The sequence below is a fragment of the Pseudoliparis swirei genome, chromosome 22, assembly GCF_029220125.1.
Source record: "Pseudoliparis swirei isolate HS2019 ecotype Mariana Trench chromosome 22, NWPU_hadal_v1, whole genome shotgun sequence".
Taxonomy (NCBI): Eukaryota; Metazoa; Chordata; class Actinopteri; order Perciformes; family Liparidae; genus Pseudoliparis; species Pseudoliparis swirei.
In genome coordinates, this window is record NC_079409.1 from 2809117 (window position 1) to 2824116 (window position 15000).

The window sequence follows — 15000 nt, forward strand, 5'->3', positions numbered from 1 at the left end:
GCTTAAATTTCTACACAATTCATTTGCAGATTTTAATGTATTATAAAGTATAGATTAATTGATATTCCTATATTATTCAAAACATTATTTTCCTTATTTAATTTCTTACCTCGGAGCCTGTTCATGTGGAAATCAACAAAGTATTTACGGGTTGGTTTTTATATTTTATATTTAATAAAAATATGTTCTTTATTTTAGGCTTTTATTTTGAATTCTAGTCGTAAATCTCAACATGTAGCCCCCACAGTGTCACACTGCTCACAGAGGAGGTCCGATAATCCCAAATACAATGCCTGACGTCAGAAAAGGCTTCAAACCGTACCATGTCATCCTGAAAAGTGGAATTACATCCCGGAAGTACAGATAAGGAAAATGATTGTGAGTGTGTTGATTGTGTATTTGAGCTCAAAGCAGCTGATGTGCTGTGAACTCTGTCCGTTTAGCTCGTGTCCAGCTACACTTTGAAAGAGTAAATACCATCAAATAGTATAATAATACAATTTAATACGGTAGCCTGATTTTTGTATATTTTTTGTATATTTGGACTTACTGTTTCCGGTTTGTCTCTGGGGATGCTGAAGTCATGTTGCCGTGGTATTTTGTGGTATATATAGGGAGGGAATGGACAGCTGTGAGGTCATTGGCCGATGGAGCCTGTCAATCATCTGTCCCATCCACAATCCCATTTCACTGCATATGAGCACATGCACCGAAAACCCCCGAACCGGCGAGGTGTTGGGAGATTGGTGTGAAAATGAAAACGGTGTCGTCGGTCTGGAACTGAAGCGCTGAGAGCTGGGTGTAAAGATAGGGCCTGGAGTCGAGTTTACCAATGAAAAGACACTAAAAATACAACAATAAGCCCTAAAACACAGTCAAATTAGCTATGTACTATTTCCTGTAAAGTCCCTGCATAGCTTCCCTCTTTGGCTCTTTTTCTCTTCCCATCCACTGTGATTGATGCTCCTCTTTCGAGCCATTCGGCATCCCGAACAAACGCCTCGTTCCACGTGAAACGCCTCGATTGCCGCCCGTCACAGCTTCATTGAGCCGCGTGTGTCCTGAATCAATATCGTGTTTCATGAACCTCTGATGAGGAAGATGGATGTTGAACACTGACACACTCTTTCTGAACGTCCTCCTTGACGCCGCCGCCGCTCCGTCCTCCGGTTTCTATTTCTCCGTCTTCTCCGCTCGCCGCCCATAATCCTCTTAACCTCTTCCTCTCTCCCATTGTCCGACCTTCTCTGACTCTGCTGGCGGATCATCCTTTCTTTCTTCTTGTTTACCCACCGCTCCTTTCTCCTTATCATTTCCCCGTCACCCACCTTTTCCCGCCTGCCCCCCCCCCCCCATCTCCCCACGTGCCCCTCCCCCCCTCTCTCACGCTTCATCAGCAGCTGTTGTTTATATTCACAGAGCACCTGCCGCTACCTGCTGATTTAGCTGTTGACGTGCCGCTCGGCGGGTGATGAGCGTTACCGCCTTAACTCGAGCTCCAGTCGATCCGTTCAGATTCAATTTACAACTTTGAGATTTGCTCTAGATGGAGCGCTCAGAGCGGCGGGGACTGCAGTAGCACATCGTGAGGAAGGTACTCGCAGAGCAATGGAGGGGCCATCTGGAACTGGAAATGGTTCTTCAGAGTGATGCCAGAGAAGAACCATTTCTGGTTCCACAAAGAAACTTTTAAACCAGGGTTCTTTAAAGAACCATTTCCTGAAATAGTTCTACAAAAGAACATATAAAGGTGTCTCAAATGAAAAAAAATGTTTCTTCAGTCGGTGATGGTTCTTCCAAGAACCACAAAGCCTTTTTAAAGAACAATCTAAGAACCATTATTATTCTGTGTGCAGTTGCAGATTTAAATTCCAAATGGGATTTCAATTAGATGAATTTGACTGACTTGGGGGGTGTTGGGGCCCTCGGGGGCCTCAGAAAGTCCACAGGGACCACTTGATGATTGGTAGCATCTCCCGCCGCACATTCCTCCTCACTTTCCGAGGGAGATCATGTTAACCGGGTGTTTAATTTCTAAAACTCCTCAATTGAGAAACATGTTGGATTCAAGTTAAAAATCACTTGTATTTTTTATTGTATTTTCTCTCAAAGCTAAAACAGGACACAGGATCAGTCTGGGGCCACGTCTTTAAAAAAAATCCCATATTTGTTTTTATAATTCAGCCTTCTTATTCCCAACTGCATCCTGTAGAAGTGGGCGTATAATTATCCTTGTATTAAATTAGTTAAAAGCGAGAAAATATAGAAACAGCACTTATCCTTCGGCTAATTTCCTGAAGTCGCAAAAAGGAGATTCTGTAATATCACAAGAATACTCTATGAACAAATAACTTCACCTCCTTAAATCAGTGCAGCATGTTTTAAAGAATAGTACAACATTTTGGGAAAGAGTTAGAGGAGAATATTAATACCTGATTTAAGTCTCTACATTAGATGTAAAGCTCAGCTTCATCCACAGTCTCTCACCCAGGAGTTAACAATGTGTGTTTATTTTCCAATTTAAAGCTCCTAAAAACTTTCGATAGCAGATAATTGTGTGTGTTCATGTCGGACTCAGCTCCAGGAGATCAAAGCCCTTGACGGTCTTCTCCTCTCAGCCTGTGAGCAACAGGTTTATCATGAATGCGTCTTGCATTATAATAAGGACTCCTCTTTGGTATCTTTCAGACGTCGCAGGAGTTCATCGCCGCCTTGATGTCTCGTCTGGGGGGGAAGAACCCCGAGGACACCGGCGGGTTCCAGGAGGCCCCGCTGGCCTATGATGCGGTCTGGGCTCTGGCCCTGGCCCTCAACAAGACCGTGGCCCCCCTGAAGGCCAAGGGCCGACGCCTGGAGGACTTCAACTACAACAACCACGACATCACCTCCGAGATCTACCGGGCCCTCAACACCAGCTCCTTCGAAGGCGTCTCGGTACGTGTTCATGCTCCCGTAGATGTTTAGAAATAGTCCTCGTGGACGGATATGAGGATCTGAGTTTCCCCTGCAAGGGAAATAAGACTAATTGAATTTAGTGTTGTAAGATAAGTGATAACTGCTCACACACTCTCCCTGGACACCTTGTTAGTCCCGCCTGTAAACAACAGCGCTGCCACATAGTCGACCTTTATGAAGCTTATAATGTTCAGCTTCTGTTTAATCCCCCCAGGACATGGCATTCAGAGGAGTTATTACTTTCTTTCCCAGGTATATTCACAATAAGGATTTTTCTGAGCAGTTTCCAGAACTGAAGTGCTCACCATCCAAAATCCCCAAATGTAAAAAAAACTAAAACAAAGTTTAAAACAAATCCCATCATACATTTGTCTATTATGCTTCCCAAGGTATTTGTCCGTATGTCTGTTGAATGTATACTCCCCCTCTTCCAGTTTCTAAAAGAACTGAACATGATATACTTTTTTCAAAGGTAGTATTGATATCTTCGCTATCGGTTGCATTAGATTGTACAGGCGTACTAAATAAAGTGGACATTTAAGATAAGCAACGGGGCGAAGTCCTGAAGTGATTGCTTCTAAAATGTCAATAAGAATAATACAACAAAATTGATTATCCAACTATACAGTAAGCAGAGGAGTCTGTGATCTAAGCTAAGCTAACTGGCTCTGAGAGCGGCGTCAAGCTTCCCATCCAACCTCATTGGCTAAAAAGCAAATGAGAGTATTCATCAAAATGACAAACTAATCCTTTCATCATCGGCGTTAAAAGAAAACAACACTTCCTCCCGTCTGTGTCTCAGGGCCAAGTGGTGTTTGATGCCCAGGGATCCAGGATGGCGATGACTCTTATCGAGCAACTGCAAGGTAAAACACTCCCACTGATGTTGTATTGCAGCTAACAGTAAATGTCACTCTATCACGCGAAAGAAACATATATATCACAGCTGACTGGGTTCCTCGTGTATCGATTGTTGCTTTCAGCTCGTTTCAGAGCAACGCCTTCTGTTTTTCGGGAGGGGATTGTCTGTGGGATTCACTGCCGATTGGTCTCCGTATCCGAGCATCGCACCCGCGAATGCCCTCGATACAGCAGTGTGTTGACTCAAGGCTTCGCTGTAATTGGGCACAAGCCTCCGTTTTTTAAGCCGTTTCTACAAACGGCTTCCTATTTGTCACCCGGCGACTTAATGAGTTTCCCCGCGCAGGATAAGGTTGAGGATTATTTTCTACCTCTGTTCCCTTTGGCGTCCTAAAGGATGAGGATTTATAATCCTGCCCCTTTCCCCCCTCACGCTCCGTCTCATATTTCCCTTTCTCCCCTTGGTACTTCTTTGATTGCCCTCCTTTATGCACCTTTTCATCTCTCGTTCCTTTTATCTGTTCATCGTGTGTCTCGTCTCTGCACACGCACGCCATTGAGATGAAAGTATAGAAATGATGGGCGAAATAGGTCAAACGTGTTTTTTTATGAATAGAGAGCAGTTAGTACTGTATTGGTATCATGATCCCCTCCCCCCCAAAAAAATTCAGGTTTGATATTTTTGAGAGTTTTTGAGGTTTAAAGTCATTTTCATGTGAACACAAACATATCATGATTTTAGCAATTGAAACTTTGTCTCTAGACCCTTTAGAAAGGGTGGACCCCACAAGGCTGCTTCCAGTCAGTGGTCCTCACGTGGTAATACAATCGGGTATGTGTGTGTATGTGTGTGTCTATGTATGTGTATGTGTGTGTGTGTGTGGGAAGGAATTTAATTACACCAGCATTCCTAATGAAACTGTCTTTCTCTCTGACTGTATTCCTTTTCTTTCCGTCTCCATCCAGGAGGCAGCTACAAGAAGATCGGATACTACGACAGCTCTCAGAAAAACCTCTCCTGGTTCGGCAACGATGTTTGGATAGGTAAGATGGAGGTCACCTCGCCGTCTTCACCCACAGCGTCTATGTCTCTGTTCACGTCCTGTCCGTCACGCTGTGAGTCATCGGAGGTTCGTGACATTAGACCTTCTCGCTGTGGCTCAATTTAGACGTTCCCACTGTGTAAATGACATACAATCAAGCTGGTTTTCTCTAACCTCTAATTGGGTTGACGCTAGTTATTTGGACGCTGGCGCTCGAGCTAAAAGGACCACCTGCACAGTCATCAGGCAGCCGCTACATTTGAGTTCCTTTATGTCTTAGCGCATCACTCTGAGGGCCACGGCTCCTTCTCAGCACAGATGTGTTCACTGGCATCGTGAGAAATACGGGGAAGTGGCTATTAGCACTTCCTGTTTGTGACCACTGACTTATGCACAGACAACATCGCTTGATTACCTCGATACTGAGGAAAGAAAAACTAAATTGTAAGTATTTTTTTCTACGGCAAGTTTTACAATATAAGGAGCATAATTCTTGTGGAAGTCCATTTGAAATAATGAGATCCTTAGAAAGTGCTCAATAACAATGTAGGCGTGTTGAGATCACGTCTATAGGTTTGGATGTGACTGAGTGGTGACTTTGAGAATTGGAGTGCAAATTGAGAAGCAAAAGTGTCCTCTTCAATGCATAATAATACACTCATTCATTCATATATATATATATACAGGCTTAAGTCTCCTCTTTTATGGATAATAATAATAATTAATAATAATAATAATAATAATGGGAGTAATAAACTTGTTTAATGTCAAATTCTATATAAAATATTGTTTTACAAAAATAGAAATAAGAGAGAAAGATAAGAATCTAATAAATTGAAATAATTAAACAAAACTCAGAAGTCATATTCAATTTCAGCAAAGATGAAGAGACCTGATAAAAGCAAGAATAAATAATTGAGATGTTTCTTAAAAAGGTGAAACAGCTGTTGACTCGAGTTACATCCGTAAGAGGCGATTTATCAGATGAGCAAAACTAGAAATATTTAATAAACAATATTATATTACTTTTAAAAAAAGAAGAAGAACTTATCGAGACATATGAAACGTGCCACGCGACATATTTTTGAGAATGGCTGAACTTGTAGTTATTAGTTATAACAACATTTGGAGTGCAAGTAGAGAAGCAAAAGGCAGAAAGCGGGCGCTTTAAAAAGGGATTTTTGAACCCTAATTGCCTCCTTGAGCCGCTGCTGCCCGAGTTGATAAGTGGGGCAAACCAAATACAATAGCCCCCCGCCACCCCGCCACACACCTGTCTTTTCCCTCTTTGCCTCACGTCTCTCCGAAGAAGCTCGAGCTCACAGACACAGACCCGTCTCTCTGACCCCCGCTGGCCGGATTCGAGAGTTCTGTGAAAACCTATAACTGGTGATTTTCCTCACACACCAAGACCGATTCTGTGGTTGTTTACCGGTGCCCCCCCCCCGGAGAGGTGGCATACTTCTGCCCAGACAGAGCGTGGGGCCACCGATCAATCCTGCACGCCTCGGCCCTTTCTTTAGGCTCTGAAGGAGAATCAACCCAGGAGAGGGAGCGGTTCCAGGTCAGCACCGGTGGCGAGGGACAGGCGACCCGTATGCGTGAAGTCGTGTCCTTCACCGGGCCGCACGCCAGAGCTTTAGTTTGGCTCGGTGCAACGTGGCCCAGTTAGAAACCAGCTGGGTTGAAACCGATTTTTTTTTTTTTTAACTATGTGTTTCTGATTTTTTATTTGTTGTAACTGTGTTTCTTGTGTTTTTGTTTGTAACGACGTGTTTTTTGTTTGTAACGACGTGTTTTTTGTTTGTAACTACGTGTTTTTTGTTTGTAACTACGTGTTTCTTATTTGATTTTTAATCTTAATGGGATACACCTAGTAAAGTTAAAGGTTAAATAAAAAAACTTTAAAAAAACGCTGACAGGGTGGAGACACAGGGGGTTCGCAACTTAACCGCGGCGTTTGTTTTCCGGCGTTTGTTTTCCGGCGTTTTTCCGACGTGTTTACCAGGCGCCTCCCCGCCTCCCTCTCTCACTCTCTCACTCTCTCACTCTCTTCACAGTCGCCCTAACAACCACTTCAGCTCTTCTTCTAATCGCTGTGGCAACTGTTATAGAGCCGGGTCTCCATGGCAACACCGTGTTCTGATTCCCTGATCAAGGACAGAGGTTTTGAATGGACAGTCGACACACACACACACACACATACACACACACACATACACACACACACTCATTCATTCATATATATATATTATATATATCAAGTATTTCTTCTTGCTTTTATTAGGTCTCTTTATCTTTGCTGTAATGGAATTGGACTTCAAGTTTTGTTAAATTATTTAAATGTTTGATTCTTTGTATTTATCTTGTTTCTATTTCTTTGAAAACAATATTTTATATAGAATTTGACATAAAGCACACATGTATTACTATTTTTATTATTAATATTATTTGTATTATGCATACAAGAGCCTGTATATATATATACATTTATATACAAGCTTAAGTATCCTCTTCTATATTTATATTTAAGCATGTATATATATAAATATATATATATATTTATACATTTATATATATACATTTATATACAAGCTTATGTATCCTCTTTTATGCATAATATTAATAATATTAATAATAAAAATAGTAATACATGTGTGCTTTCTGTCAAATTCGATATAAAATATTGTTTTAAAAAAAATAGAAAAAAGAGAGGAAGATAAGAATCAAATAAATTGAAATAAATAAACAAAACTTATAATTCATATTACATTTCAGCAAAGATAAAGAGACCTGATAAAAGCACGAAGAAATACTTGAGATGTTTCTTAAAAAGGTGAAACAGTAGTTATTAGTTCTAACAACATTTGAATTAACGTTTTCCCTTCTGGAGTGGAGCCGATATGTTTCACTCTCCTGCATGTTTTTTGTGAAAACCCTGGTGAGGTATGTCACACCTGGCCCTCGCTTTCAACACACACACACACACACACAAACTCTCTCACACACACACACACACACATGTAGAAGTGACGAGATTGGACACATGGACATGTGTTGTGTACGCTGCCAGGACTCTGGTGCAACTCATGTGTAATATGCTGTAAATTGCACAGATGGACAAACACAGCAAGACGACAACACGACAACAACACAACAACACGACAACAAGACGACAACACGACAACACATCCTCTGAATGCCACGTAACCCGGGTACCATTAAACAGTCTTGGATGATGTAATGCTGTTTACATTTGTATCCGGGTTCATTAAAAACATCGATGACATCATCAGGAATGATTGTTGCGCAATATTCTGAAGCGCTACAATCAATAACTGGAGGCCGTATCGTCCCGGAGAGGTTTGAAGAGAGAGACGCGTCGTCATCCCTCAGTCAGACGGCGGCGGGCGGCGCTCGGGTCCGTGGCGTCAAAACAGAGAGCATGATGGGAGTCCTGACACCCGGTGACCCTCCGAGGGGCGAAACGCTGACATGTGACACGTCAGCGTCACGCGACGCTGACACTCCTGCTCTGTTTCTGACATGCACACGCACACACACACACACACACACACTGTCACCCTCTAGTTCTCTGACACACACATGCACACACACACACACACACACACACATACACACACACACACACTCTGTCACCCTCTAGTTCTCTGGCAGACGCATGCACACACACACACACAAATGCTCCTTGCACCCTTATGAGCATTCATGCACACACACACACACACACACAACCACAAACACATAGACACCCACACACACACACGCACGCACACACACACACACACACATTACACACTGTATGCACACATAAATGCTCCTTGCACCCTTAACAGTCCATATTGGCACACTTGGGGGTGCACCCACATACCCCCCCCCCCCCACACACACACACACACACACACACACACACCGAGTCCCAGATTTAGAGCGACAGTGGGAGGCTGTGAGGGGGAACCAGGCTCCGGTCCATCTGCCCTCTCTGAACCGCCCTCACTAGAGGATCCTTCGGGTTGAGAGCCACACAAGCAGAAATAATGAGCTCGCTTATAGCACACACACACACACACACACACACACACACGCACACACACACACACACTCTTCATCAAGTCCAAAGTGGCCGCCTCGCTCACTGCATGACGCTCCTGTCGACACATTAAAGGGGCATCCAGGTGTGAGCCGCTGCAGTCCGTTGTATATTTGACAGTAATATGAATATTTGATGGACGTTGTGTTTGAACTCTGACCCGCGGCTCCGCGTTACATGTTGGATTTATAAGAGAAAACATCTTTAAATAATCATTTTTGGGGGGGATTTGTACATTTCTTCTGTATAAGGTGAAATATTATCAATGTTTGACTTTGAAGTCATCCAAAAGATTTTTAGAATTTGTATTTAATCCAATGTTTGTTTTTTTAGTAATTGCAAACATTCCATTACCATGTCGAGTGTATTCCACAACGGACAAACATCACGACGGAAAGTTGAATCTGTTACAATGTATCTTTCTTCTAAAGTCACAAATAACTTTAGTAATTAATAAACTCAGTAATTAATATATATAAAAATATATATCACGAGTCAAGTACCATAAATTAGAAATACTACAATGTGCAATATTCACATTATGCACATCATGCACATCATGCACATTATACACATTTTGCACATGATGCACATTATACACATTATACACTTTATGCACATCATGCACATTATACACATTATACATATTACACACATTGAGTTATTGTTCTTCTGTTTTCTTTCACCTGAATATTCCGGTGCAAATGAAACTGTCTGGAGCTGCAGACTGAAACCAAACAGACGTGTTGCGCCGCATGTCTGGAACAGAACGTGTTGTGTAGTTGTGTAGTTGTGTAGTTGTGAACGCACACTGGAGGGTCGTGAGCGTTTTATTAATGTGCGGGGAAAACGTTTTGCCTGGTTTATTTGACTGACTGACACTTTTGTTTAGTAAGATGAGAACAGATATTGATTGGTTAACAACACACAGAGATTGAGAGTGAATCATTTCGATTGGCTCGTTATCGTCGGGAAAAAATGCAACGAGGGTTCATCTAAAATTCTTATTTGAAAGAATATAGAAATATGATTGTGAGTTTGACCTCAGATGTCACCAGAAACCTTTCCTCTCCTCCCATCTCTCTAAACACGAGGTGAGGGGGTAACGTTAAACCTCTCTCTCTCTCCCTCTCCCTCTCTCTCTCTCTCTCACTCCCTCACTCTCTCTCCCTCTCTCCCTCTCTCTCTCTCCCCCTCTCTCCCTCCAGGCGCCGGGCCTCCGGCCGACCGCACCGTGGTGATCGAGGAGTACCGCTTCCTGTCTCAGAAGCTGTTTGCGGCCGTGTCCGTGTTCGCCGGCCTCGGCATCCTGTTCGGCATCGTGTGTCTCACCTTCAACATCTACAACGGCAACGTGAGGTGGGTCGGCCGACGCCCGAGACACCATGAACGGATAGATCGATGACTAATACTCATGTTTACATGAATAATACTCATGTTTACATGAATAATACTCACGTTTACATGACTGATACTCATGTTTACATGACTGATACTCATGTTTACATGACTAATACTCACGTTTACACGACTAATACTCACGTTTACATGACTAATACTCACGTTTACACGACTAATACTCATGTTTACATGACTAATACTCACGTTTACATGACTAATTCTCATGTTTACATGACTAATACTCATGTTTACATGACTGATACTCATGTTTACATGACTAATACTCATGTTTACATGACTAATTCTCATGTTTACATGACTAATACTCACGTTTACATGACTAATTCTCATGTTTACATGACTAATACTCACGTTTACATGACAAATATCATGTTTACATGACTAATACTCGTGTTTGCATGACCAATACTCATGTGTACATGACTAATACTCACGTTTACATGACTAATACTCATGTGTACATGACTAATACTCACGTTTACATGACTAATACTCGTGTTTGCATGACCAATACTCATGTGTACATGACTAATACTCACGTTTACATGACTAATACTCGTGTTTGCATGACCAATACTACTCTAATACTCATGTTTACATGTGCACGTGATATTCAGGCTCAGTGTACAACACACAAAGAACAACAAACATCAGATGGTGCTCACTCCAAGAAAAAAGAGAGAAGAAGAAGAAGAGGGAGAAAGGATAACAAAGAATAGATTGCGTGAAAAAATAGTCACATTCAAATATCATGGTTTTTTTGGTCCTTTTTCTTCTTCTTGATTTGCCCTTGAGTGAAATCTCATGAAATCGTGACGATAACATCGTCCTCCAAAGACGAAGGTCTCCGTTTAATAGGATGACAGCAATGCGTGGCCTCAGAGGTCAAGGAAGGTCACCCGTTGGAGACGAGTGAATGGGAAGGACGCCCGGCCCAGCTGGTCCTCCTCCACGGGCGAACGTGAGCGTGAGAGCGGTGACATCACTCCTCCTCTCCGTTGGGGTGAACGGCGGTTGTTGATGTGTCTTCCACAGCTTAAGTATATATATTTATATAGATAGATATAAATATATATCTATATATATTTAAGTACAGCCCGAGAACAAATGCAAATACACATCCTTAAGTAAAACTCCCTTTTGATCTTGGATTCTGAAGCTTAATAACACGTCTGTGATGTCGCTGTAACGCGGTATATTTATGTGTGACTCGGGTCAAAGAGATTTTTTAAAGTCCCCAATCATCCAGGAGATTATCAGGAGGTCTTTTTTGGGGAGAAGCTGGAGCGGTTTGTTCCTGTGGGGGTCTGCGGCTGCTCCGGTGTGCCAGCTCCTCCTGCCAGCTCTGATTATGTTTCAAACACACATTCAACTGAAGGGCTGATGTCAGCAGCCAAAAACACTCAAATCATATTTATTCAGTAAGCTGTTTTCACAAAAAATGAGATTGCCACCAAACTGCCTTGTTGGAACACACAAGAAAATAAACCAGGTTTTGAAAATAGAAATAAATCTAACAAAATCACATTCAAATCACAGTGTTAAGGGTAAAAATCACGTGCACAATATGCATAATGTGCATAATGTCCATAATGTGCATAATGTCCATAATATTATTCGTATACATTATGCACATTATACACATTATGCACGTTATACACATCATGCATATTATGCACATAATGCCCATTATGGACATTATACATATTATGCACATTATGGACATTATACACATTATGCACATTATGCACATTATGCACATTATGCACATTGTGCCCCCCCCCCCCCAGGAGGATGATGTCCATCATGCTCTCTCCACAGGAAGCCAGACACATCGACAACCAACGCTAATAAGAAAAAGAATACGACAGAATTGCAGAACAGGAAACCCCCGATTACGTTTGTCTAAAACAATGAATCCTAAAAATGAAATATGGCGTCACTTGGGTCCCAACAGTGCGACGCCTCCTCCTATGGCTCCATTCACAGCCGGTCGGCCAGCAGACTGACCGGGTGTTTCAGGTGGTGACCGGCGGCTGCTTCCTGTCGTGTGTTGCAGGTACATCCAGAACTCTCAGCCGTACCTCAACAACATGACGGCCGTGGGCTGCATGATGGCGCTGGCCGCCGTGTTCCCCCTGGGCATCGACGGCCACCACGTCCACCGGGCTCAGTTCCCCGTCGTCTGCCAGGTAACGGGGAGGAGAGAGAGGAGGGAGAAGAAAGAGGAGAGAGAGAGGAGAGAGAGGGAGGGAGAGGGAGGAGAGAGGAGAGAGAGGAGAGAGAGGAGAGAGGGGGAGAGAGGAGAGAGAGGAGAGAGAGGAGGAGAGAGAGAGGGAGAGAGAGAGGAGAGAGAGAGGAGGGAGAGGAGGAGAGAGAGGAGAAGAGAGGAGGAGAGAGAGAGGAAGAGGAGAGAGAGAGAGGAGAGAGAGGGAGAGGGAGGGAGAGAGAGAGAGGGAGGGAGAGAGAGAGAGGGAGAGAGAGAGAGAGGGATGGAGAGAGAGGGAGGGAGAGAGAGAGGGATGGAGAGAGAGACAGAGGGAGAGAGGGAGAGAGAGAGAGGGAGAGAGAGAGGGAGGGAGAGATAGAGAGATGTATTGTCTGTCTGTATTTCATAGTTTTGATGTTTGGGCTCAAAGCTTTTTTCAACGTGTTCGTCTCGTTTCTTCGTGGAGATGCAGAAGAAATTAAATTCAGATTTACTCAAATGTTTTAAGCGTTTGCTCTTCTTCTTTCCCTTGAAGAATAAAATGTATATTTCAGATTTCTTGGTTCAGTGGAAACTAGTTTCAACCAGTTAACCCCTTAAGGTCCGACTGAAATCACATCGACGTCACTTTGCAGTCAGAAACACAGTTTTAATGTTTTAATGTTTGGTAAAGTTTGGTAATGTTTGGTAATGTTTGGTAATGTTTGGTAATGTTTGGTAAAGTTTGGTAATGTTTGGTAATGTTTGGTAAAGTTTGGTAAAGTTTGGTAATGTTTGGTAATGTTTGGTAATGTTTGGTAATGTTTGGTAAAGTTTGGTAAAGTTTGGTAATGTTTGGTAATGTTTGGTAAAGTTTGGTAAAGTTTGGTAAAGTTTGGTAATGTTTGGTAATGTTTGGTAATGTTTGGTAAAGTTTGGTAATGTTTGGTAAAGTTTGGTAATGTATGGTAATGTTTGGTAATGTTTGGTAAAGTTTGGTAAAGTTTGGTAATGTTTGGTAATGTTTGGTAATGTTTGGTAAAGTTTGGTAAAGTTTGGTAAAGTCTAGTAAGTTTAGTAATGTATGGTAACGTTTAGTAATGTTTAGTAAAGTTTAGTAACGTTTAGTAATGTTTGGTAAATGTTTAGTAAACGTTTGGTAATGTTTAGTAATGTTAGTAATGTTTGGTAATGTTTGGTAAAGTTTAGTAATGTATAAGTTTATAAAAGTTTAGTAATGTTTGTAAAGTTTAGTAATGTATAAAGTTTAGTAATGTTTGGTAATGTTTGGTAAAGTTTGGTAAAGTTTGGTAATGTTTGATAAAGTTTGGTAAAGTTTGGTAAAGTTTGGTAATGTTTGGTAAAGTTTGGTAATGTTTGGTAAAGTTTGGTAAAGTTTGGTAAAGTTTGGTAATGTTTGGTAAAGTTTGGTAATGTTTGGTAAAGTTTGGTAATGTTTGGTAAAGTTTGGTAATGTTCATCGATTGGCTGTGTGGGGAAAGTGCTCCACCTGCTGCTGTGTGGCTGCAGTAGCACACTCATCTCACTACTTTACATGATTATATTCTGAATTATTACATGGTCCACAGACATGGTCCACATAGTCCACAGACATGGTCCACAGACATGGTCCACATAGTCCACCTGGTCCACATGGTCCACAGACATGGTCCACATAGTCCACCTGGTCCACAGACATGGTCCACATGGTCCACAGACATGGTCCACAGACATGGTCCACATAGTCCACCTGGTCCACATGGTCCACAGACATGGTCCACATAGTCCACCTGGTCCACATAGTCCACAGACATGGTCCACATGGTCCACAGACATGGTCCACAGACATGGTCCACAGACATGGTCCACATGGTCCACAGACATGGTCCACATAGTCCACCTGGTCCACATGGTCCACAGACATGGTCTACATAGTCCACCTGGTCCACATGGTCCACAGACATGGTCCACATAGTCCACCTGGTCCACCTGGTCCACAGACATGGTCCACAGACATGGTCCACAGACATGGTCCACAGACATGGTCCACCTGGTCCACATGGTCCACAGACATGGTCCACATGGTCCACAGACATGGTCCACCTGGTCCACAGACATGGTCCACAAAGTCCACCTGGTCCACAGACATCCCAGCTCTAATGAGGAGTGGGAGTTCTTCCTCTATCACCATGTTCAGGCTTTTTGTCGGAGAGCCGAGAGGGAAATGTCCATCTCTGTCTCTCCTCTGTCGGTTACTCTCTCTCCTGTTTGAGCCGCTCTGACCCTCTGGGAGGGAAAGAGTTAAAGAGTTAAAGGGTTAAAGAGTTAACCTTTGTGTCGCCTTCGGGTCAATTTGACCCGATTCAATGTTTAATGTCGGTGTTCTTTCGGGAGTCAACAAACAAACATAAAGTACCTCA

General features: G+C 42.6%; 1 protein-coding gene across 1 annotated transcript in view; it reads left to right on the forward strand.

The window, feature by feature from the left end:
* Positions 1 to 15000, forward strand: part of gabbr1a (gamma-aminobutyric acid (GABA) B receptor, 1a) — a 65637-nt gene that overhangs the window by 32148 nt on the left and 18489 nt on the right. The window contains 5 exon segments of the mRNA XM_056405878.1: positions 2689 to 2934; positions 3758 to 3821; positions 4783 to 4860; positions 10179 to 10329; positions 12452 to 12584. Coding sequence (XP_056261853.1) covers positions 2689 to 2934; positions 3758 to 3821; positions 4783 to 4860; positions 10179 to 10329; positions 12452 to 12584 — 672 coding nt within the window.